Here is a 27169-nt window from a genome sequence, read left to right on the forward strand (position 1 = left end):
TATTACTTCTCTTTTTTCTTTTTCTTTTTATGATTAATAAAAATTGGGTTATAATCTTGTGCATATGATCATTCCCAAATGAGTACCTACCCCTCTTGGTTGCTGAAGAATTTATGAACAGTATTGTTATTGATTACTTGACAGTAGAAAGAAGTAAGCTGATTCATTACCACTTGTTGTTTTTTGCCATCAATGGTAGTGAATTATCAGGGGAGGTAATAATGCTTGACAGACTATGTAAATGGTGCTTATCTTTCAGATTATTTGACATCCATTCATAATGAGAATGCAAAAAGTAAGAGCAGGGACTTTTTTTCATCTTGAATTACCAGGGTTATATAACAGATTGTTATTTAATGTAGAGGCATTAAAGTGAAACACAGAAGGTGCACTATAGCTATTTATTGAGTTAATTTGATCAGCAAGGACATACTGCTTGTGGAGAAGGACAACATGAGAACTTGTTTCTTTATTGAAGGCAATGTGCCATATTCACTGATTTACTCCCTACTCTGTGATCTATACTCACTATATTGCACCAAAGAATGCTTCAATGTTCCTGACCCCTCCATTCCTCATGTATGTACAACATACCTTGTAAACAAATGAACATGCTGACTTTCAAGCAACACAAAATATGCTATTGAGACCCGTGGTTAAGACCATGTGAAGATTATTGTATGCATTTAGATACCATTAGACTCTATGAGGCAAGAGACCCCAAGGTACCATAAGACTAGTACTAAGGAGAGTAATGTGTAGTAGTAGAGAGAATAAGAGCTAGGAAGAGTCAGGCAGGAGAGGAACTCATCTGGGATGCAGCCACTAAGGGTGGGTGGAGTGGAACAACCTTCTGTTGGATTCCCATTTTATTGAATTTTTCTTTGAGGGATGGTGACAGGGCAGCTATTCCATTAGCACCATTGGCAAGGCATGAGTACCTGAGGACTCAGAAAATGCATAGACCGAAAGAGAAACAGAAGGCTCTCAAGTTGCTCATCAGGTTTCTTCAGACTACAGCTGAATGGGGGTTTACAGTCTTGACAACACTGAATGAATCACTCTGTGTAGGTGAAATTATTTCTAGTGCTGGCAGTGGCATTGCACTTTCCGATTTCTAGGGCCAAGGTGTATTTGACCCTCCCTCCTTAGGGGTCTGATTGTAAGAAACAATGAGGCCCAGAAACATTTGCATCAGTTCAGGGTTTGGTTAGATTTGATAGATGCAGGATTTCTGATAAACCACCTTTTCCTTCATGTCTGAATTCAGTCAAAGGGGTTGTTGTCCATCTCATACCTACTGATGCAGTGGGATCATAGGAGATTTGACTCATCACCCAACCAATACCTATATGACATGAAAGGTGATCTTTTCCACTATTACAATATTGTGCATTGATCCTCTCCCTCACTCGATCCCTCCCTCCCTCTCTCCCTCCCTCCTTCTCTGTTGTGCCTTGGGAACCACTTGTCTGGCCTCCTCTAGGTCTAAGCTCTGCTCTGAAGAAATACTGATTCTTTGGCAACATCTTTAGAGCACCAGTTGGATGCAAATAGAAATACTGACCAGCTTCCAACATCCTACAACTTTCGTTTCCTTCTTCTCCATTCAATTTTTGTTTGTTTGTTTTTTTGTCAGGGCAATGGAGAAGTGACTTGCCCAAGGTCACACAGCTAGTAAGTGTCAAGTGTCTGAGGCTGGATTTGAACTCAGGTCCTCCTGAATCCAGTGCTGGTGCTCATCCACTGCGCCACTTAGCCGCCCCTTCTCCATTCAATTTTGATCACATATGGAGCTAGATTCTTTCCCATTACTTGTATGTGAACCATCACAACAGATGGTTTCCTTTCCTTCCCAAATCAGAATTCCTACTTTCTGAAAGGAGCCTTTCCCCTCCTGGACCCTAGCAAAAATCTTTATGCCATGAATACCATTCAACAACTCTATCCATGACAAGACAGAATGATCCAAAGAAGACTGCAAGTCAAACAATCCTATGTCTGGCTCACTGCATGAGAAGGAGCATGATGGCCACATGTAAATATTCCATTTGTGGGTGAAGGACTTGGGGAGAAAAGAAAAATGATGAACTTGATTGTCTTCCTATACATGACCACAAGCCCAGTAGAGGAAAGTCAGTATTCCTTTGGAGCATGGGTGAAACTAAATGCCTGGGGAAGACCCTTTGACATGTGCAGTTCTGTGGTTTTCAGAATTTCTCAGGCTTTGAAGATGTTCACAGGCAGAGGAAGAATTAGCCAAGATGCTGGATTCATGGAATTGCTGGGAAGATTTATTTGGAATTGGACAGACACTAAGACAAAGGCAAATTCGTATGACAGGGAATCAGAGAAAGAAAAATGTTAGGAATCTTCATATTCCCAGTGTTGGTGTGAGGTAACAACAGGCCTCAAAGAGCAGAACTGGCTGCCTAAAGGTCCGGAATGAAGATTCTGGGGGTCTGGAAGCACAGGCAAGAGTTTGAGTTGATGGACTTACATTAAATAGAAACTGGGTGTTCACTTAAGGGGAAGCAAGCAGCCCAGAGATGAATGTTGAATGTTGAGCTGCTGGTTGGTACTTCCAAAGTGGGCGCACTTGGATTAGTCAGTTATTGCTTGCCATGAAGGAGCTCTTTTTGTAGTGAATGACAGGAAGAAAAGATCTGGTGCCTGGTTGAGATGGGGTGGGGATGTTGGGCATTTGCAGAGGCCTGTGAGAACTGATCAGCAGGAGGAGCCACAGCAGGTTGGATGGCAACAGGTGGTTCTGCAGCAGGTGGTCTGGCAGCAGGTGGGGCTGTAACAAGGCTGGCAGCAGGGCTGGCAGCAGCTGGACCCACAGCAGCTGGGGCGGCAGCAGGGCTGGCAGCAACTAGAAATACAGCAGCTGGGGCGGCAGCAAGTGGTTCTGCAGCAGGTGGGACAGCAGCAAGGCTGGCAGCAAGGCTGGCAGCAACTAGAAATACAGCAGCTGGGGCGGCAGCAAGTGGTTCTGCAGCAGGTGGTCTGGCAGCAGGTGGGGCGGCAGCAGGGCTGGCAGCAGCTGGACACACAGCAGGTGGGGCGGCAGCAGCTAGAAATGCAGCAGCTGGGGCGGCAGCAAGTGGTTCTGCAGCAGGTGGTCTGGCAGCAGGTGGGGCGGCAGCAGGGCTGACAACAGCTGGACACACAGCAGCTGGGGCGGCAGCAGCCAGAGCCACAGCTTAGGCCACCACAGGTGGAGCCACAACAGGAGCTGACCATGGTGTTTGTGTGTTTAGAGTCTGGGTTGGTTTCCAGGTGAGAGAGTTTCTTGAGTATGGATGTCTCTTGTCCTCACACACCTCTTTTATACCCCAACTCCAAGTGGTTGCTATTGCTGGGTCCTGTTTATTTCCTCATTTTGTCATGATAAAAAAAGTGATAAACAAGTCAATCATTGACATTTTTTAGCTTAAATGTTTTCGCTTGCAGCAAAAAATAATAATAATAATTACCTTTCCAGGTAAGACTTTTCCAAAGTCTTTTATTTTTCTGAATCATACCTTGCCTTTTCTCCTTTGGTTGTGCCCACCTTCAACCATTTCATCCTTGTTTGGGCAGATGTCATTAGAAGTTTTTCCTCCTCTCAAGCCTAATCATTCTTTACTTCAATATATTCCCAGGGCTCCTAGTTCTATCCTCTGGAGCCAAATAGAATAAACCTAATTCTTGGCTTTAACAGGACAGTTCTTTCAGGCTGGAAGACTGTTTTCATGGATGCCCAATGCTTTCTCTTAGGCAAATAAAATAATGAATAAAATTCCCAAGAACTTCTATATTGGGCTCTGTACGAGAAAACAGATAGATCATTAGAGGAAGATTTCAGGCATTGAACTAGGAGCATGACAACCTCCTACTAAGGGGCAAGTGGTTGTTTCCTAAGTGTTTTTTTTTCCTACAACTAAGGCCCAGATGAAATGAACAGTCTTTCCTTTGTTTGCAAATATTGTTAAGCATAATTGTTTTGGCATTTTTTTCTGGAGTCAAAACAAGGGACGTGATAGAAATTATTGTGCCAGAAAAGTGACAGATCATTAGAGGAAGATTTTTGTCATTGAACTGGGAACAGGAAAACTTCCTACTAAGGGGACATGTTGTTGTCGCCTTAGTGGTTTTTTCCTATAGCCAAGGAAATGGACCTGAGACCCAGAAGGAACAAACAGACTGTCCTTGTTTACAAATAGAGTTGAGTACAATTGTTCAGAAGTGAAAATAAGGGAAGTGATTGAGATAATTGCCCATATTCTGGCTGTTGTGTTTAGCTATGCCAAAGCAAAGTGAGAAATTGTTCTGTGGACATAACTGTTTTCCTCTACCATTTTTCTTCCTAGTCATCTCCCCAGATACCAAAGTTTTTTCTCCTCACTCACAGTGTGGGGTTAAGTTACTGGCGATTTTTAATGAGTCACTCTGTGTAAGTGCGATTATTTCTAGTACCAGCAATGCCATTACAACTTCAGAGTTTTGGTGTAAAGCTGTGTTTGGTCCTCCCTATTAAAAAATCTGATTGCAAGAAACCTCGAACACAGAATCATTTGCCTCCTTTCAATTTGGGGTCAGGATTCAATAGATGCAGGTTTTCTGATAAACCACCTTTTCCTTTACTTCTCAGTTCATGCCAAGGGGTTGCTGTCTATCTATTACCATTAGGCTCAATGATAGGTATACACACCCACACCCACACATGGTACACACAATACTGAACAAAATAACATCTAAAAAACCAGAATAGGTCAAACAGTAGAAGCAGCACCAAAATAGAATCAAGGGAAGAATGTCTTGAGAAACAGAACTGGTCAAATGAAAAAGGCATACAAAAATCCACTGGAGAAAAGTAGTCCTTTATAAGCAGAATTGGCCAAATGGAAGAAGATACAGAAACATTTCCTGAAGGGAACTCCTTAAAAAAGGAGCATGGTCCAAATAGGAAAAGTGGTATAAAAGGTCAGTGCATTAATTCTTTCCTTCACGTTTAGAAATGGGCAAGTGGAAGCTAGTGACTTTATGTGACATCAAGAAAAAAATCAAATCAGAAGTATTTTAAAAATATTAAATTGAGAAATAACTCACTGGCAAGCAAATAAATCCATTGGAGCAGAACTCTATGACAAGTAATTGAGGATTTGATGGATTACTGAAAGCCACCATAAAAAAAAAAAAGCCTTTTCAGAAGTTATCAAGAAACACTGCTGTGATGTTGTAGAACCAGAGGGTAAACTAGGCCTATAAAAGCATGCATAGCCTTTGTCCAAGCAACAGTTTTGGTGACTAACCTAACTACACTCCTTGAATTTGAGTACTCTGATAATTTTATTAACATGGCCAGCAGGATATTAGTAAAATGAGGTCTATGGCTATGTCTCTGTGACGAAATTCCCCTCCTCTTGGTCCAGTCTTGTTTCACACACCATTCCCCTGTAGGAGGTCCATCACACAGTAATGAAATCTAAGTAGTTGATGTGATATGGAGTTCATTCCATTAAGATGCAGTCTAGGGGTGACAACAGAGCATGTCAGACTTCTGAGCCAAAGTCCTTTCATCTAGTTGTGGCTTAATCTCATCAGTAATGACCTTGGGCTATCTAGACAAAAAGATATGCTTCCATCCAGACTCCAAGAATGCTAAATTCAGTGGGAACTGAGACCTTGAATGTGGGAGGGACAATGGCCTAAGAAAGAAGGGAAGATCTCTGGCCCCTCCAAGACATGGATTATTAACAATGATTTCTCACAAACACTACTAGATGTGTATCAAAAAGAGATAAAATCCAAAAGGAAAAGGATCTACTTGTATAGAAATATTCAAAGGAGCTGTTTCAATGGTGGCAAGGAACTGGAAATGATGAAGTCTCCATTAATTGGGGGATGGCCCAAGAACTTTTTGTATATGATTATGATGGGATACTATTGTGATATAAGAAATGACAATCAGAAAGTGCTAAAAAACATGGAAGACTTAAATTAACCTATGGAAGGTGAATAGAGCTGAATTAGGGGAAGATTGTATAGAATAACAACAATACTGTAGGTTGATACCCAATGAATACCTTAGCTCTTCTTAGCAAAGCAATGACCCAAGCAAGTTCTATAGGACTTAAGATCAAAAATGCTTTCCTTCTCTAGAGAAAGAATTGCAGGTGGCTGAATAGAAATTGTAGCATTGTTTTGTTAACTTTGCTTATTTTTCTTTTTTTTTTCAGTGTTTTCTTGAAGAACATGACTTGCAGGGAAATATATTTTGCATGAGTAAACAAATATAGCTCATAGGTTATTTTCCTTTTGAAGGTAGGAGGAGAGAAGGCAGAGAAAGAGAGAGAGAGAAAGAGAAAGAGGGAAAGACACAAAAGAGATGGAGGGAAAATTTGGGACTCAAATTTGAAAAAAAGAATGTTGACATTATTTTTATGTGTAATTGGGAGAAATACAATATTAAATTAAAAATTTAATTATGAAACTTTTTTTACATGTAACTTCTGTAACTCAACTCCTTCAGAATTATCAAATAAGGAAATGCAGGGAAACAAAATAGCTTGGTTAAATTAATTGTGGCCAAAAGAAGCATTTATTTACTAATGATGATCATCCAATTAATGATGTATTCATTATGAGGAAAGGATTCCTGTTTTAAAAACAAAGAAAATGAGAATTTGCCTAGACTTCTTCTGCTTGGGGAAAAATGTCAAGGTCTCCTTGAAGAGCAACAGGATTGTACTGTGATGGAGGATTTTGCTTTGAAGCAACTACAGGGACAGGAAGGCTGCTTCTACTCCATCCCAGGAGTCAGGGAGAGACTGTGTGGCTATGGAGCTAAAATGTGTGACATTGATGCCACAGGAAGAAAGACCATATCAATAGGAACACTTCATTACCTTAACTTTGCCTCTTTGATATTAATAATTTTTTTCCTCTTGGTATTGTGAAGGACTAAACATGAAAAAAAAATGATCTAGTATCCACATGACAGCCATTGTAATAATGACACAGATTTTGTTTGTGCCTCTTGGCTATTCCTTTCCTGAGACTAACCTTGCCCAGTTCCTCCAAATGATCATCATATTTGAGAGACTAAAGTCTCTTCACTCTCTTCATATCTCTCCTTCTTGCTCTGTGGCACTCACAGTTGACAATCCTGATTTATATGAGGTCCTTTGAGGGTAGGCTAGACAGGCACTCTTGCCTCCTTAGTCCTGAAACCCAAGTATTTCAATGCAGACACAGTTCTTAATGGCTTTTAGTAATTTCTTGAGGTAATAGGTCACACTGGAGACTCATACTGATCTACCATGCTCAGAACTTTTTTCAAACTAACTGCTGTCTACTCCTCTTGGTAGACAGCGTTCTTCTCTCATTTTGAAATTGAAACATTATGATACAGACTCCACATAAATGTTTCCCTTTCCTCTGTTGCATGTCACTTTATTGGCTTCAGAAGTAGCTCCCAAATCTCAAGATACATTTGTATCCAACGTCTGTCACCAAGTGCCTTCATTCACTTTGCCAATGGTGCTGCATGGGTCTGTTCAACCAGCACATCTTCTGTGCCTAAGTTAGCGTTGGTTGCAGCAAGTGTGTGAAGGCAGCTCTGTAAGTCCTAAACAGAGGGGTTTGTATCCCTTGCCAAAGATAACTGGGAGACAGTAAGTCTGTCTCTAATCATTGAAGAAGTACCTATTCTGTTCCAGGCTCTGGGTTAAGTAGTGGGAATGCAAAATATGGCAAGAGCCAGTCTGTCCTAATGCAGCTCAAAGGTTATTGGAGAAACAACAAGTAAACCGATATGTATGAGCAAGCTATGTACAGGATGGCTTCATTTTGGTTCAAATTCATCCCTGGAAGGGTATTTTGAAATCATTGTAAACCCAGCACACATATTTGGTCTTGATACCCAAAAGGGGGGCAGGGGAAGTATATTACTTCTCTTTTTCCTTTCTTTTTTTTTTTTTTGGATTAATAGTAATTGGGTTATAATCTTGTGAATATGATCATTCCCAAATGAGTACCTGCCCCTCTTGGTTGCTGAAGAATTTTTGGACAGTAATGTTATTGATTACTTGACAGTAGAAAGAAGTAAGCTGATTCATTACCACTTGTAGTTTTATGCCATCAATGGTAGTGAATAATCAGGGGAGGTAATAGTGCTTGACAGTAAATGGTGCTTATCTTTCAGATTATCTGACATTCAATCATAATGAGAATGTAAAATGTAAGGGCAGGGACTTTTTTTCATCTTGAATTTCCAGGGTTACACCCAGTGTGGTATTTAATGTAGAGGTATTAAAGTGAAACACAGAAGGTGCACTATAGCTATTTATTGAGTTAATTTGATCAGCAGGGACATACTGCTTGTGGACAAGAAAAACCTGAGAACTTGATTCTTTACTGAAGGCAATGTGCCATATTCACTAATTTACTCCCTACTCTGTGATCTATACTCACTATATTGCACCGAAGAATGCTTCAATGTTCCTCTCCCCTCCATTCCTCATGTATGTACAACATACTTAATAAACAAATGAACATGCTGACTCTCGAGCAACACAACATATGCTATTAACACCTGGAGTTAAGACCATGTGAAGATTATTGTATGTGTTAAGGGCTAAAACTCTAGCTATTCTGTCTAAAATCTCTAATGAGTGTTCGCCAATAAATTATAAGATTTAGCAAGAGTTAGACTTTTAAGCACTTATTAAGGAGAATAAGAATTTGGTAAAGAGAGAAGAAAAGGCCTAGATTCCTATCTATTAAAGGGAGAGCACATTTCTAGCTCCCTTCTCCACCAGTGTCCTCATGAAAGAGAGCAAGAAAGAACACCAGTCTCTTCCTTCTTCCTCCCTCTACCCAACGTCACTTCCTGACGCCAAAGAAGAGACTCCCGGTCTTGCCCTCAAAGACCTTCTCTTCATGGGCGGAACTCTTCTACAGTAAGTTTCCAGCAGGTGGCATCATTCTAATCGTTACAGTTTCCCACTTTGTTTCCTTAAGAAATGGGATGTTTCCTTGATGAAACAGTCAAAAATAACAGAATATAATAATGTATGCTAATTAACAATATGTTAATAACAATATAAAAAAGGAAGAGAGGAAAGTTTTGTCCAGAGGGGCAATGTTTTGTCCTCATGAACCGATGCTTTGACATTGGTCTTGCAAAGTGAGGGCCTCTGCAGAGAGTACATGTTACAGACAGTGTATATTATAACAGAAAGAGAAAAGAGAAAAAAACAACAGCAAAACAAAACTGTTAATTTAAAGTCTTTGAAAGTCTTTTCTCAGATGTCCTCTAGCTGTAATCATGTAATAGAAGTCTTTTCAGGGGTTGATGTGTGGATGCTGGTAATCAGCCAGGAAAATTTCCTACAAAATTGAGCTTAACACAACTTTAAAATAGCTTTGTCAATAATCAAATCAAACAATGAAAGTTCTCAAAAACATGTCTAAGGGAATTTAGAATCTTAGTTGTTACACATGAAACATATAATAAAACAAAAATCGAAACATTCTTTAAAATTATAATATTACTATAGTCCCCCCCTTATGGAGGGTAATTGAGAAGACAATTGCTGCAATATTAATTTTTTAAAATAATTTTTATCTTTGTCTCATCACTTTTTGCCTCATCTGCCTAATTATCCTCATGCCATTATGAGAAATTAAAAAATCTAATATAATTGGTAACAGGTGTCAAGGCCAAATTCAACACTGTATTTATCATGACACCTGAGATAATTATGGGAGTTACCATAAAAGAACAGAGAAACAATGGGATATGAGCATTCCCACACTTGAGCAATATGTACTGCCCATACAGTATGCCAGGCTTAAAATAGGTGGATGGAATATATGTCCATGCCACCGAATATATTGGAGGAAACTGAGTCAGACTTAATCAGATGCATGGGATTGAGATGTCCATGGCATCAAGCATATAGGAGGGAGCACAGAAGCCAGGTATAGAAGTGAGATGGGTGGCATCAAAACTTCCAGCCATCTGTACAGTATTGTGGGGAAAAAGAAAATAAAATATTAAACCAAGAGAATCCAACCTCAACATTTGTCAAAAGCTGTTCCCTCGGCCATACCTTGACTTCATGCATGTCTCCCCTCATGTGACAGTTCAGTGTCTGCTCTTGCATATATTCCTCTTGTGATTGGATGGCATCTTGGCCAACTGGCATCTGATAACTCAGAATAAAGGCAATTAATGTCTTAAATGATAAGTTCCCATAATCCAAGTCTCATATGGATTTAAAAATTGAGGATAATGATTGCAAAAAATATGAGTACATCTTGACTCAGAACACAATATATAATTATGCAACAATTTCAAATAATACCCCCCTTTTTTTTACATAGTATACAATTACTTTTGTGAAAAATCAGAACATATTTAAAAACAAGTTAAAGCACAACAGAATTTCAAAGAAAACTTTTTTTTTGAAAAAAGAAAACTTTTATAAATGTTCCCTCCTTTTTTTTGGAATATGCTTATCAAAAATAATACTTCTAGAATCAATTTACACTTGCCATGGCAAGGCCAGGGAAATGCTTTAAAGAGTTTCATCAAATAATCAGTTGAGAAAAAATAACAAAAACAAACAACTCAGAACATGGGAGTACAATACTCCCAGAATTAACATTGCATTATGAAATCAAAACCATCTTGCAATATTTCAAAATTAGATAGACAAATGAATAGAAGAAAATACACATGGAACAATAAAAGACAATGAAATTCAAACTAGGGAAATCTAAATGAATATTAACTTAATATTAATAAGAGTATTATAAAATATAAACTTGATCACATGACTATAAAAAGCTTTTACAAATATTCTCCTTGTTTTAAAAACTAAGTATAAAACACAATCTCAAAAGCATGAAAATTTCTATGAAAATAAACCAATACCATTAATTTCAAAATGTATATGTAATAGCATAGAAATCCTATGTAACCTCTGAACTAACATTAATAATCTGAGTGAATTTAGAACACTTTTGATTCTGATATCTAAAATCCCCAATACTCATATCAATACCTTGCTGCTTACTTCTACATTTCTGTAAAATATATACCCTTCCATGGCAAAAGAAGTGGAGTCTTGAACTATGATGATAACCAATTTAATTCAGCTTAAGTTTTTCTTCTTTAACCCCTCTATATTGTCTGTCAGTGATTTCATAATACAAATGCTTTAGAAGGATACTAATTAAAGACAAAAGCAGATTAGCAAAATTATGAACAAAATGAGCATATCTGGAATTTAAAGGGTTTTCTAAGGTTGTCTCAGAAGCACAGCCCGGCTGGGGAAGGACTGAGACTGAAGCTGCAAATGCAGGTAGAGAAAGCCGCGCATGTGCAAAATCAGGACCTGAGGAAGATGGATTAGATCTCCTGACCTCCTGGGCAAGAGAATCAAGGAAAGGAGGGGGAGGAGGTGGGGTACCTAGAGAAGGGGAGGGGACCACCTCTCCCACGTGGTATACAGCCCGGAAATCAAACTCAGGCCTGCTTTCCTCTTCCCCAGCTTCTAGGGAATTAATTAAAAGCTTCTAGAGAAGCCTCCAGGCTTGCAAAATTAGAACAACAATTAGTGTTAGAATTCGAAAAAGTTGAAGAAATCAGAGGCTTCTCTGAAAAAGCATGGCTGGGAGAAGGGGGTATATCTATATTCCCATGTGTGAGTACCTTGCTGGCTCTTCTAACAAAAATAAAAAGAAAAATAGAAAATCCACAAAAACAAAGCATTAACATGATCTTATCTCCCATTTGTCTGTTTAAACAGACTAAAATCAGAAATAGGGTAATTAGGGAGTTTAAAAGGTCCATTTGAAAAAATTTAAACGGAAAAGACAGCCAGTACCCCAGTACTTAGACATTAAAGGGAGAGGGTAGGGGGAATTTCTTACCCAACCAGAAGATCAGAAGACTGAGGTTTAGCTTTCCTCTTTGTGGTCAGCCATCTGTTAAGGACTAAAATTCTAGCTATTCTGTCTAAAATATTTAATGAGTGGTCGCCAATAAATTATAAGATTTAGCAAGAGTTAGACTTTTAAGCATAGATTAAGGAGAATAAGAATTTGGTAAAGAGAGAAGAAAAGGCCTAGATTCCTATCTATTAAAGGGAGAGCACATTTCTAGCTCCCTTCTCCATCAGTGTCCTCACGAAAGAGAGCAAGAAAAAGCACCAGTCTCTTCCTTCTTCCTCCCACTACCCAACGTCACTTCCTGATGCCAAAGAAAAGACTCCTGGTCTTGCCCTCAAAGACCTTCACTTCATGGGCAGAACTCTTCTACAGTAAGTCTCCAGCAGGTGGCATCATTCCAATCGTTATATATGCATATAGAAACCATTAGACTCTAGGAGGCAAGAGACCCCAAGATCTCATAAGAGTAGTACTAAGGAGATTAATGTGTAGTGGTAGAGAGAATAAGAGCTAAGTAGAGTCAGGCATGGGAGGAACTCATCTGGGATGCAGCCTCTAAGGGTGGGGGTGGGGGTGGAGCTACCTTCTGTTGGATTCGTATTTTATTGAATTTTTCTTTGAGTGATGGTGACAGGGCAGCTATTTCATTAGCACCATTGGCAAGGCATGAGTACCTGAGGACTCAGAAAATGCATAGACCAAAAGAGAAACAGAAGGCTCTCAAGTTGCTCATCAGGTTTCTTCAGACTACAACTGAATGTGGTTTTACAGTCATGACAACCTTGAATGAATCATTCTGTGTAAGTGACATTATTTTTAGTGCTGGCAGTGGCATTGCACTTTCTCATTTCGAGGCCCATGGTGTACTTGGCCCTCCCTCATTAGGTGTCTGATTGTAAGAAACAATGAGACCCAGAAACCTTTGCATCAGTTCAGTGTATGGTCAGATTTGATAGATGCAGGATTTCTGATAAAGCACCTTTTCCTTCATGTTTGAATTCAATCAAAGGGGTTTCTGTCCATCTCAGACCTATTGATGCAGTGGGATCATAGGAGATTTGACTCATCACCAAACCATTACCTACATGACATGAAAGGTGATCTTTTCCACTATTACAATATTGTGCATTGATCCTCTCCCTCCCTCCCTCCTTCCGTCCTTCCCTCTCTGTTGTGCCTTGGGAACCACTTGTCTGGCCTCCTCTGCTCTAAGCTCTGCTCTGAAGAAAAACTGATCCTTTGGCAACACCTTTAGAGCACCAGCGGGATGGAAATAGAAATACTGCCCAGCTTCCAACATCCTAAGAATTAACTTTCCTTCTTCTCCATTCAATGTTGATCACATATGGAGCTAGATTCTTTCCCATGACTTGTATGGGAACCATCACAACAGATGGTTTCCTTTCCTTCCCTAATCAGAATTCTGCCTTTCTAAAATGATCCTTTCCCCTCCTGGATCATAGCAAAGAACTTTATGCCATGAATACCATTCAATAACTCTATCCATGATAAGACAGAAGGATGCAAAGAAGACTACAAGTCAAACAATCCTATGTCTAGCTCACTGCATGAGAAGGAACATGATGGCCACATGTAAATATTCCCTTTGTGGGTGAATGACTTGTGGGAAAAAGAAAAATGATGAACTTGATTCCTTTCTATAAATGACCACAAGCCCAGTATAAGAAAGTCAGTATTCCTTTGGAGCATGGGTGAAAATAAATGGTTGGGGAAGACCCTTTGACATGTGCAGTTCTGTGGTTTTCAGAATTGCTCAGGCATTGAGGATGTGCACAGCAAGAGGAAGAATTAGCCAAGATGCTGGATTCATGGAATTGCTGGGAAGATTTATTTGGAATTGGACAGACACTAAGACAAAGGCAAATTCGTATGACAGGGAATCAGAGAAAGAAAGATATTAGGAATCTTCATATTCCCAGTGTTGGTGTGAGGTAACAACAGGCCTCAAAGAGCAGAACTCACTGCCTAAAGGTCCAGAAGGGAGATTCTGGGGTTCTGGGAGCACAGGCAAGAGTTTGAGTTGATGGATTTAAATTAAATAGAAATTGCGTGTTCACTTAAGGGGAAGCAAGCAGCCCAGAGATGAATGTTGAATGTTGAGCTGCTGGTTGGTACTTCCAAAGTGGATTACTTAGTTATTGCTTGCCATGAAGGAGCTCTTTTTGTAGTGAATGACAGGAAGAAAGGATCTGGTGCCTGGTTGAGATGGGGTGGGGATGTTGGTCCTTTGCAGAGGCCTGTGAGAGCTGATCAGCAGGAGGAGCCACAGCAGGTTTGGCGGCAACAGGTGGTTCTGCAGCAGGTGGTCTGGCAGCAGGTGGGGCGGCAGCAAGGCTGGCAGCAGCTGGACCCACAGCAGCTGGGGCGGCAGCAGGGCTGGCAGCAACTAGAAATACAGCAGCTGGGGCGGCAGCAGGGCTGGCAGCAGCTGGACCCACAGCAGGTGGGGCGACAGCAGGGCTGGCAGCAGCTGGACCCACAACAGCTGGGGCGGCAGCAGGGCTGGCAGCAGCTGGACACACAACAGCTGGGGCGGCAGCAAGTGGTTCTGCAGCAGGTAGTCTGGCAGCAGGTGGGGCGGCAGCAGGGCTGGCAGCAGTTGGACACACAGCAGCAGGGGCGGCAGCAGCTAGAAATGCAGCAGCTGGGGCGGCAGCAGCCAGAGCCACAGCTTAGGCCACCACAGGTGGAGCCACAACAGGAGCTGACCATGGTGTTGGTGGGTTCAGAGTCTGGGTTGGTTTCCAGGTGAGAGAGTTTCTTGAGTATGGATGTCTCTTGACCTCACAGACCTCTTTTATACCCCAACTCCAAGTGGTTGCTATTGCTGGGTCCTGTTTATTTCCTTATTTTGTCATGATAAAAAAAGTGATAAACAAGTCAATCATTGACATTTTTTAGCTCAAATGTTTTCACTTGCAGCAAAAAAGAGTAATAATAGTTACCTTTCCTGGTAAGACTTTTCCAAAGTATTTTATATTTCTGAATCACACCTTGCCTTTTCTCCTTTGGTTGTGCCCACCTTCAAGCATTTCATCCTTGTTTGGGCAGATGTCATTAGAAGTTTTTCCTCCTCTCAAGCCTAATCATCCTTCACTTCAACATATTCCCAGGGCTCCTAGTTCTATCCTCTGGAGCCAAATAGAACAAACCTAATTCCTGGCTTTAACAGGACAGTTCTTTCAGGCTGGAAGACTGTTTTCATGGATGCCCAATGCTTTCTCTTAGGCAAATAAAATAATGAATAAAATTCCCAAGAACTTCTATTTCTCTACCAGAAAACAGACAGATCATTAGAGGAAGATTTCAGGCATTGAAATAGGAACAGGAAAACCTCCTACTAAGGGGACAAGTGGTTGTTGCCTAAATGTTTTTTCCTACAGCCAAGGCCCGGAAGCAATGAGCAGTCTTTCCTTATATACAAATAGTGTTGAGCATAATCGTTCTGGCATTTTACTGGAGTCAAAACAAGGGAGGTGATAGAAATTAGTGTGCCAGAAAAGTGACAGATCATTAGAGGAAGATTTTTGTCATTGAACTGGGAACAGGAAAACTTCCTACTAAGGGGACATGTTGTTGTTGCCTTAGTCGTTTTTTCCTATAGCCAAGGAAATGGACCTGAGACCCAGAAGGAACGAACAGACTATCCTTGTTTACAAATAGAGTTGAGTACAATTGTTCAGAAATGAAAATAAGGGAAGTGATTGAGATAATTGCCCATATTCTGCTTGTTGTGTTTAGTTATGCCAAAGCAAAGTGAGCAATTGTTCTGTGGACATAACTGTTTTCCTCTACAATTTTTCGTCCTAGTCATCTCCCCAGATACCACAGTTTTTTCTGCTTGCTCACAGTGTGGGGTTAAGTTACTGGCAATTTTTAATGAGTCACTCTGTGTAAGTGATATTGTTTTTAGTACTAGCAATGCCATTACAACTTCAGAGTTTGGGTGTAAAGCTGTATTTGGTCCTCCCTATTAAAATATCTGATTGCAAGAAATCTCGAGAACAAAATGATTTGCCTCCTTTCAATTTTGGGTCAGGATTGAATGGATGCAGGATTTCTGATAAACCATCTTTTCCTTTGCTTTTTCTCAGTTCATGCCAAGGGATTGCTGTCTATCTATTACCATTAGGCTCATTGATAGGTATACACCCCTACACCCACAAACCCACACCCACACCCACACAAACATGATATACATGAAACTGAACAAAATGACATCCTAAAAAACAGAATAGGCCAAATAGACTAGACCAAGTAGTAGAAGCAACACCAAAAGATCTCTGGGCCACCGAAGATATGGATTATTAACAATGACTTCTCACAAACACTACTAGATCTGTATCAAAATGAGATAAAATCCAAAAGGAAAAGGATCTACTTGTATAGAAATATTCAATGCAGCTGTTTCAATGGTGGCAAGGAACTGGAAATGATGGAGTCTCCCTTAATTGGGGGATAACCCAAGAACTTTTTGTATATGATTATGAGGGAATACTATTTTGATATAAGAAATGACAATCAGAAAGTGCTAAGAAAACATGGAAGACTTAAATGAACCTATGGAAAGTGAATAGAACTGAATTAGGAGAAGATTGTATAGAATAACAATAATATTGTATGATGATCCCCTGTGAATACCTTAGCTATCCTTAGCAAGGCAATAACCCAAGCAAGTTCTATAGGACTTAAGATCAAAAATGGGTTCCTTCTCCAGAGAAAGAATTGAAGGAGGCTGAATAGAGATTGTTGCATACTTTTTGTTAAGTTTTCTTATATTTTTTTTTCTCCGTGTTTTCTTGAACAACATGACTTACAGGGAAATATATTTTGCATGAGTAAACAAATATAGCTGATATCATGTTATTTTCCTTTTGAAGGTAGGAGGAGAGAAGGCAGAGAAAGAGAGAGAGAAAGAGAGTAAGAGAGAGAGAGAGAGAGAAGGATGGAGAGAAACAAAAGAGAGGGAGGGAAAATTTGGAACTCAAATTTGAAAAAAAAGAATGTTGACATTATTTTTATGTGTAATTGGGAGAAATAAAATTTTAAATTAAAATTTTTAATTTGAAATATTATACTTTTTTACAGATAATTTTTTTAAACTAAACTCCTTCAGAAATATCAAATAACGAAAGGCTGGGAAATAAAATAGCTTGGTTAAATTAATTGTGCCCCAAAGAAGCATTTATTTACTAATGATGATCATCCAATTAAAGATGTATTCATTATGAGGAAAGTAGTCCTGTTTTAAAAAAATGAAAACGAGGATTTACTTAGACTTGTTCTGATTGGGGAAAAATGACAAGGTCTCCTTGCAGAGAGACTTGATTATACTGTGATGGAAGATTTTGCATTGAAGCCACTACAGGGATAGGAAGGCAGCTTCTACTCCATGCTAGGAGTCAGGGAGAGACTACATGGTTATGGAGGTCAAATGTGTAACATTGATGCCTCAGGAAGAAAGACCATATCAATAGGAACACTTCATTACCTTAACTTTGCCTCTTTGATACTAAGATTTTTTTCCTTTTGGTATTGTGGAGAACTAAACATGAAAAAAAAAATGATCTAGTTTCCACATGACAGCCATTGTAATAATGACACAGATTTTGTTTGTGCATCTTGGGTATTCCTTTCCTGAGACTAACCTTGCCCAGTTCCTCCAAATGATCATCATATTTGAGAGACTAAAGTCTCTTCACTGTCTTCATACCTCTCCTTCTTGCTCTGTGGCACTCATGGTTGACAATCCTGATTTATATGAGGTCCTTTGAGGGTAGGCTAGACAGGCACTCTTGCCTCCTTAGTCCTGAAACCAATGAATTTCAATGCAGACAGAGTTCTTAATAGTTTTTATTAATTTCTTTGGGTAATAGGTCACACTGAGGACTCATACTGATCTACCATGCTCAGAACTTTTTTCAGACTAACTGCTGTCTACTCCTCTTGGTAGACAGCATTCTTCTCCCACTTTGAACTTGAAAAGTTAGGATATGGGCCTGTTAAGCATAAATTTCTAGCTAGTCTGTCTACAATATGTAATGAGGGGTCGCCAATAAATTATAAGCTTTAGCAAGAGTTCGATTTTTAAGCATTTATTAAGGAGAATTAGAATTTGGTAAATTAGAGAGAGAAAGGCCTAGATTCATCTTTCTATTAAAGGGAGAGTACGTTTCTAGCTGCCTTCTGCACCAGAGTCCACAGGAAAGAGTGATGAGTCAGAGCACCAGCTCCCCCTTCTTCCTCCCACAAGCAAATGTCACTTCCTGATGCCAAAGAAAAGACACATCATCTTGCCCTCAAAGACCTTCACCTCATGGGCAGAGCTCTCCTGCAGTAAGTCACCAGCAGGTGGTGTCATTCCAATCATTACAGACCCCACATAAACGTTTCCCTTTCCTCTGTTGCATGTCATTTTATTGGTTTCAGAAGTAGCTCCCAAATCTCAAGATACATTGGTATACAAGTCTGTCACCAAGTGCCTTCATTCACTTTGCCAATTGTGCTGCATGTGTCTGTTCAACCAGGACATCTTCTGTATCTAAGTTAGGGCAGGTTGCAGCCAGTGTGTGAAGGCAGCTCTGAAAGTGCTAAACAGAGGGGTTTGTATCTCTTGCCAAAGATAACTGGGAGACAGTAAGTCTGTCTCTAATCATTGAAGAAATCATTGACTCTGTTCCAGGCACTGGGTTAAGTACGGGGAATACAAAATATGGCAAAAGACAGTCTATCCCAAAGGAGGTCAAAGGTTATTGGAGAAACAACAAGTAAACAGATATGTACAAGCAAGCTATATACAGGATGGCTTCATTTCAGTTCAAATTCATCCCTGGAAGGGTATTTTGAAGTCATTGTAAACTCAGCACACATATGTGGTCTTGATACCCAAAAGGGGGAAGGCACGCATATTACTTCTCTTTTTTCTTTTTTCTTTTTTCTTTTTTTTGATTAATAGAAATTGGGTTATATTCTTGTGAATATGATCATTCCCAATTAAGTACCTGCCCCACTTGGTTGCTGAAGAATTTTTGGACTGTAATGTTATTGTTTACTTGACAGTAGAAAGAAGTAAGATAGGGACTAATAGACACACCCAACTGGGTGGAGTAATCTATTTAATCTGGGCAGTAAATGAGCCTAACACTCATCAAAATTCCCTCAGAGACCTCATCTCATTAGAATTGGGTCTAGGAGGGAATAATGCACAAACTCTATTGGGTGGAGTAATCTCTCTAACCCAGCAGGAAAATAGGAGGGGAAGGGGATAAAGAGAGAGGGGCAAAAGAAGGAAGGGCAGAGTTGTGGAGGGGACAGACAGAAGCAAATCCCTTTTGAAGATTGATAGGATGAAAGAAGATGGATAATAGAATAAATATCATGGGGAAGGGAATAGAGAAGGGTTGAGTACAATTGTTCTGGAGTCAAAATAAGGGAAATGTTTGAGATAATTGCCCATATTCTGGTTACTGTGTTTAGATATGCCAAAGCAAAGTGAGCAATAGTTCTGTGGCCATAACTGTTTTCCTCTACAATTTTTCTTCCTAGTCATCTCCCCAGATACCACAGTTTTTTCTGCTCACTCACAGTGTGGGGTTAAGTTACTGGCAATTTTTCATGAGTCACTCTGTGTAAGTGAGATTGTTTCTAGTACCATCAATGCCATTACAACTTCAGAGTTTGGGTGTAAAGCTGTATTTGGTCCTCCCTAGTAAAAAATCTGATTGCAAGAAACCTTGAGCACAGAATCATTAGCCTCCTTTCAGTTTTGGGTCAGGATTCAATAGATGCAGGATTTCTGATGAATCATCTTTTCCTTTACTTCTCATTTCATGCCAAAGGGTTGTTGTTTATCTATTACCTTTAGGCTCAATGATAGGTATACACACCCACACCCACACATGATACACACAATACTGAACAAAATAACATCTTAAAAAACAGAATAGGCCAAATAGTAGAAGCAGCACCAAAATAGGATCAAGGGAAGAATGTCTTGAGAAACAGAACTGGTCAAACGAAAAAGGTATACAAAAGTTCACTGGAGAATAGTAGTCCTTTATAAGCAGAATTGGCCAAATGGAAGAAGATACAGAAACATTTACCAAAGGGAACTCCTTAAGAAGTAGCATGGTCCAAATGGGAAAAGTGGTATAAAAGGTCAGTGCATCAATTCTTTCCTTCACATTTAGAAATGGGAAAGGGGAAGCTAGTGACTTTATGTGACATCAAGAAAAAAATCAAATCAGAAGTATTTTAAAAATATTAAATTGAGAAATAACTCATCGGCAAGGAAACAAACCCATTGGAGCAGAAATCTATGAGAAATAATTGGGGATATGATAGATTACTGAAAGCCACCATAAAAAAAATCCTGGACCTTTTCAGAAGTTATCAAGAAACACTGCTGTGATGTTGTAGAACCAGAGGGTAAACTAGGCCCATAAAAGCATGCATAGCCTTTGTCCAAGCAACAGGTTTGGTGACTAACCACAAGACGTTCCTTGTATTTCAGTACACTGATAATTTTATTAATATGGCCAGCAGGATATTAGTAAAATGAGGTCTATGGCCATGTCTCTGTGACTAAATCCCCTCCTCGTGGTCCAGTATTGTTCACATAACATTCCCCTGTAGGAGGTCCATCACACAGCAATGAAATCTAAGTAGTTGATGTGATATGGAGTTCATTTCATTAAGATGCAGTCTAGGGGTGACAACAGAGAATGTTAGACTTCTGGGCCAAAGTCCTTTCATCTAGTTGTGGCTTAATCTCATCAGTAATGACCTTGGTCTATCTAGACAAAAGGATCTGCCTCCATCCAGACTCCTCTGTAAGCTTGGCTTTGGTTGACCTTGAAGAATCCTACACTCAGGGGAACTGAGACCTTGAATGTGGAAGTGAGAATGGCCTAAGAAAGAAGGGAAGATCTCTGGACCCCCCCAACATATGGATTATTAACAATGATTTCTCACAAACACTACTAGATGTGTATCAAAAAGAGATAAAATCCAAAAGGAAAAGGATCTACTTGTATAGAAATATTGAAAGGAGCTGTTTCAATGGTGGCAAGGAACTGGAAATGATGGAGTCTCCATTAATTGGGGGATGGCCCAAGGATTTTTTGTATATGATTATGATGGAATACTATTGTGATGTAAGAAATGACAATCAGAAAGCACTAAGAAAAAGTGGAAGTCTTAAACTAACCTATGGAAAGTGAATAGAGCTGAATTAGAAAAAGATTGTATAGAATAACAACAATATTGTATGATGATCCCCTGTGAATACCTTAGCTATTATTAGCAAAGCAATGAACCAAGCAAGTTCTATAGGACTTAAGATCAAAAATGCTTTCCTTCTCCAGAGAAAGAATTGAAGGAAGCTAAATAGAAATTGTAGCATTCTTTTTGTTAACTTTGCTTATTTTTCTTTTTTTCTCAGTGTTTTCTTGAACAACATGACTTACAGGGAAATATATTTTGCATGAGTAAACAAATATAGCTCATAGTATGTTATTTTCTTTTAGAAAGTAGGACAGAAGGCAGAAAGAGAGAGAGAGACAGAGAGACACAGAGAGAGAGAGATTGAGAAAGAGCAGAGGGAGAGACACAAAAGAGAGGGAGGGAAAATTTGGAACTCAAATTTGAACACAAGAATGTTGACATTATTTTATATGTAATTGGGAGAAATAAAATATAAAATTAAAAATTTTAATTATGAAATATTATGCTTTTTTACAGATAACTTTTGTAAATTAAACTCCTTCAGAATTATCAAATAATGAAAGGCTGGGAAACAAAAAAATCTCACTTAAATTAATTGTGCCCCAAAGACGCATTTATTTACTAATGATGATCATCCAATTAAAGAAGTATTCATTATGAGGAAAGGATTCCTGTTTTAAAAAAAAAGAAAATGAGGATTTACCTAGATTTGTTCTGATTGGAGAAAAATGACAAGGTGTCTTTGCAGAGCGACATGATTGTACTGTGATGGAGGATTTTGCATTGAAGCCACTACAGGGATAGGAAGGCAGCTTCTACTCCATGCTAGGAGTCAGGGAGAGACTGTGTGCTTATGGAGCTTAAATGTGAAAGATTAATGCCTCAGGAAGAAAGAGCATGTCAATAGGAACACTTCATTACCTTAACTTTGCCTCTTTGATATTAAGATTTTTTTTCCTCTTGGTATAGTGAAGGACTAAACATGAAAAAAAAATGATCTAGTTTCCACATGACAGCTATTGAAATAATGATACAGATTTTGTTTGTGCCTCTCGGGTATTCCTTTCCTGAGACTAACTTTGCCCAGTTCCTCCAAATGATCATCATATTTGAGAGACTAAAGTCTCTTCACTCTCTTCATACCTCTCCTTCTTGCTCTGTGGCACTCACAGGTGACTATCCTGCTTTATATGAGGTCCTTTGAGGGTAGGCTAGACAGGCACTCTTGCCTCCTTAGTCCTGAAAACAATGAATTTCAATGCAGACACAGTTCTTAATAGTTTTTATTAATTTCTCTGGGTAATAGGTCACACTGGGGACTCATACTGATCTACCATGCTCAGAACTTTTTTCAGACTAACTGCTGTCTACTCCTCTTATTAGAAAGCATTCTCCCATTTTGAACTTGAAAAGTTATTATATGGACCCCACATAAACGTTTCCCTTTCCTGTGTTGCATGTCATTGTATTGGCTTCAGAAATGTTTCCCAAATCTCAAGATACATTTGTATCCAACATCTATCACCAAGTGCCTTTATTCACTTTACCAATTATACTGAATGTGTATGTTCAACCAGCACATCTTCTGTGCCTAAGTTAGGGTAGGTTGCAGCCAGTGTGTGAAGGGAGATCTGTAAGTGCTAAACTGAGGGGTTTGTGTCTCTTGCCAAAGATAACTGGGAGACAGTAAGTCAGTCTGTAGTCATTGAAGAAGTGCCTACTCTGTTCCAGGCACTGGGTTAAGTAGTGGGAATACAAAATATGGCAAAAGACAGTCTATCCTAAAGGAGCTCAATTTTCTATTGGAGAAACAACAAGTAAACAGATATGTACAAGCAAGCTATGTACAGGATGGCTTCATTTTGGTTCAAATTCATCCCTGGAAGGGTATTTTGAAGTCATTGTAAACCCAGCACACATATTTGGTTTTGACACCCAAAAGGGGGCAGGGGAGTCATATTATTTCTCTTTTTTTCTTTTTTTGATTAATAGAAATTGGGGTATATTCTTGTGAATATGATCATTCCCAAATGAGTACCTACCCCTCTTGGTTGCTGAAGAATTTTTGGACAGTAATGTTATTGATTACTTGGCAGTCGAAAGAAGTAAGATGATTCATTACCACTTGTAGTTTTATGCCATCAGTGGTAGTGAATAATCAGGGGAGGTAATAATGCTTGACAGACTATGTAAATGGTGCTTATCTTTCAGATTATTTGACATCCATTCATAATGAGAATGTAAAATGTAAGGGCAGGGACTTTTTTTCATCTTGAATTGCCAGGGTTATATAACAGAGTGTTATTTAATGTAGAGGCATTAAAGTGAAACACAGAAGGTGCACTATAGCTATTTATTGAGTTAATTTGATCAGCAAGGACATACTGCTTGTGGAGAAGGACAACATGAGAACTTGTTTCTTTACTGAAGGCAATGTGCCATATTCACTGATTTACTCCCTACTCTGTGATCTATACTCACTATATTGCACCAAAGAATGCTTCAATGTTCTTGACCCCTCCATTCCTCATGTATGTACAACATACCTTGTAAACAAATGAACATGCTGACTTTCAAGCAACACAAAATATGCTATTGAGACCCGGGGTTAAGACCATGTGAAGATTATTGTATGCATATAGAAACCGTTATACTCTATGAGGCAAGAGACACCAAGGTACCATAAGACTAGTACTAAGGAGAGTAATGTGTAGTGGTAGAGACAATAAGAGCTAGGTAGAGTCAGGCATGGGAGGAACTCATCTGGAATGCAGCCACTAAGGGTGGGGGGAGTGGAACAACCTTCTGTTGGATTCCCATTTTATTGAATTTTTCTTTGAGGGATGGTGACAGGGCAGCTATTCCATTAGCACCATTGGCAAGGCATGAGTACCTGAGGACTCAGAAAATGCATAGACCGAAAGAGAAACAGAAGGCTCTCAAGTTGCTCATCAGGTTTCTTCAGACTACAGCTGAATGGGGGTTTCCAGTCATGACAACCTTGAATGAATCACTCTGGAAAGTGACATTATTTCTAGTGCTGGCAATGGCATTGCACTTTCCGATTTCTAGGGCCAAGGTGTACTTGACCGTCCTTCCTTAGGGGTCTGATTGTAAGAAACAATGAGGCCCAGAAACATTTGCATCAGTTTCGCATTTGCATTAGATGCAGGATTTCTGATAAACCACCTTTTCCTTCATGTCTAAATTCAATCAAAGGGGTTGCTGTCCATCTCAGACCAATTGATGCAGTGGGATCATAGGAAATTTGACTCATCACCAAACCAATACCTACATGACATGAAAGATGATCTTTTCCACTATTACAATATTGTGCATTGATCCTCTCCCTCCCTTCCTCCCTCTCTGTTGTGCCTTGGGAATCACTTGTCTGGCCTCCTCTAGGTCTAAGCTCTGCCCTGAAGAAATACTGATTCTTTGGCAATACCTTTAGAGCACCAGTTGGGTGGAAATAGAAATACTGACCAGCTTCCAATATCCTAAGAATTTCCTTTCCTTCTTCTCCATTCAATGTTGATCACATATGGAGCTAGATTCTTTCCCAGTACTTGTATGTGAACCATCACAACAGATTGGTTCCTTTTCTTCCCAAAGCAGAATTCTGACTTTTTATTTTTTTATTTTTAGTGAGGCAACTGGGGTTAAGTCCCTTGCCCTTGGTCACACAGCTAGTAAGTGTTAAGTGTCTGAGGCCAGATTTGAACTCAGGTACTCCTGATTCCAGGTTCTGGTGCTCTATCCACTGTGCCACTTAGCTGCCCCAAGAATTCTGACTTTCTGGAATGATCCTTTCCCCTCCTGGATCCTAGCAAAGATCTTTATGCCATGAATAACATTCAACAACTCTATCCATGATAAGACAGAATGATCCAAAGAAGACTGCAAGTCAAACAATCCTATGTCTAGCTCAAGAAAGATCATGATGGCCACATGTATATATTCCATTTGTGGGTGAATGACTTGGGGGAAAAAGAAAAATGATGAACTTGATTGCCTAAATGACCACAAGCCTAGGATAGGAAAGTCAGTATTCCTTTGGAGCATGGGTGAAAATAAATGGCTGCAGAAGACTCTTTGACATGTGTAGTTCTGTGGTTTTCAGAATTCCTCAAGCTTTGAGGAAGTTTACATGAAGAGGAAGAATTAGCCAAGATGCTGGATTCATGGAATTGCTGGGAAGATTTATTTGGAATTGGACAGACACTAAGACAAAGGCAAATTCGTATGACAGGGAATCAGAGAAAGAAAGATATTAGGAATCTTCATATTCCCAGTGTTGGCGTGAGGTAACAACAGGACTCAAAGAGCAGATCTCAGTGCCTAAAGGTCCGGAAGGAAGATTCTGGGGGTCTGGGAGCACAGGCAAGTGTTTGAGTTGATGGACTTAAATTAAATAGAAATTGGGTGTCCACATAAGGGGAAGCAAGCAGCCCAGAGATGAATGTTGAATGTTGAGCTGCTGGTTGGTACTTCCAAAGTGGATTACTTAGTTATTGCTTGCCATGAAGGAGCTCTTTTTGTAGTGAATGACAGGAAGAAAGGATCTGGTGCCTGGTTGAGATGGGGTGGGGATGTTGGTCCTTTGCAGAGGACTGTGAGAGCTGATCAGCAGGAGGAGCCACAGCAGGTTGGGCGGCAACAGGTGGTTCTGCAGCAGGTGGTCTGGCAGCAGGTGGGGTGGCAGCAGGGCTGGCAGCAGCTGGGGCGGCAGCAGGGCTGGCAGCAGCTGGACACACAGCAGCTGGGGCGGCAGCAGGGCTGGCAGCAGCTGGACACACAACAGCTGGGGCGGCAGCAGGGCTGGCAGCAGCTGGACACACAACAGCTGGGGCGGCAGCAGGGCTGACAACAGCTGGACACACAGCAGCTGGGGCGGCAGCAGCCAGAACCACAGCTTAGGCCACCACAGGTGGAGCCACAACAGGAGCTGACCATGGTGTTGGTAGGTTCAGAGTCTGGGTTGGTTTCCAGGTGAGAGAGTTTCTTGAGTATGGTTGTCTCTTGGCCTCACACACCTCTTTTATACCCCAACTTCAAGTGGTTGCTATTGCTGGGTCCTGTTTATTTCCTTATTTTGTCATGATAAAAAAAGGTGGTAACTAAATCAGTCATTGACATTTTTTAGCTTAAATGTTTTCACTTGGATAAAAAAATAATAATAATTACCTTTCCAGGTAAGATTTTTCCAAAGTATTTTATATTTCTGAATCACACCTTGCCTTTTCTCCTTTGGTTGTGCCCACCTTCAAGCATTTCATCCTTGTTTGGGCAGATATAATTAGAAGTTTTTCCTCCTCTCAAGCCTAATCATCCTTCACTTCAACATATTCCCAGGGCTCCTAGTTCTATCCTCTGGAGCCAAATAGAACAAACCCAATTCCTGGCTTTAACAGGACAGACAGTTCTTTCAGGCTGGAAGACTGTTTTCATGGATGCCCAGTGTTTTCTCTTAGTCAAATAAAATAATGAATAAATTTCCCAAGAACTTCTATTTCTGTACCAGAAAACAGACAGATCATTAGAGGAAGATTTCTATCATTGAACTGGAAACAGGAAAACCTCCTACTAACGGGACAAGTGTTTGTTGCCTAAGTGGTTTTTTCCTACAGCCAAGGCCCAGATGCAATGAACAGTCTTTCCTTGTTTACAAATAATGTTGAGCATAATTGTTCTGGCCTTTTTTCTGGAGTCAAAATAAGGGACGTGATAGAAATAATTGTACCAGAAAAGATACAGATCATTAGAGGAAGATTTTTTTCATTGTACTGGGATCAGGAAAACTTCCTACTAAGGGGACATGTTATTGTTGCCTTAGTGGTTTTTTCCTATAGCCAAGGAAATGGACTTGAGACCCAGAAGGAATGAACAGACTATTCTTGTTTACAAATGGAGTTGAGTACAATTGTTCTGGAGTCAAAATAAGGGAAGTGATTGAGATAATTGCCCATATTCT

General features: G+C 39.9%; 1 protein-coding gene across 3 annotated transcripts in view; it reads right to left on the bottom strand.

Annotated features, from left to right (window-relative positions):
* LOC122755413 (keratin-associated protein 4-4-like) overlaps positions 1-26151 on the bottom strand; it is an 83383-nt gene extending 57232 nt beyond the window's left edge. Inside the window, exons 1-4 of one of the 3 annotated variants that reach the window (XM_044003824.1) lie at positions 25829-26151; positions 14250-14629; positions 10190-10199; positions 2745-3205 (exon numbers count right to left, since the gene is read on the bottom strand). In XM_044003824.1, coding sequence (XP_043859759.1) covers positions 2745-3205; positions 10190-10199; positions 14250-14629; positions 25829-26151 — 1174 coding nt within the window. Of the gene's footprint in view, positions 1-2744; positions 3206-10189; positions 10200-14220; positions 14657-22529; positions 22534-25825 lie in introns of those variants that run through there. The other 2 variants (XM_044003829.1, XM_044003825.1) reach the window with 2 other exon arrangements.
* Positions 26152-27169: the final 1018 nt, after the last annotated feature.

The sequence above is a fragment of the Dromiciops gliroides genome, chromosome 4 (genome assembly GCF_019393635.1).
Source record: "Dromiciops gliroides isolate mDroGli1 chromosome 4, mDroGli1.pri, whole genome shotgun sequence".
NCBI classification, from domain to species: domain Eukaryota; kingdom Metazoa; phylum Chordata; class Mammalia; order Microbiotheria; family Microbiotheriidae; genus Dromiciops; species Dromiciops gliroides.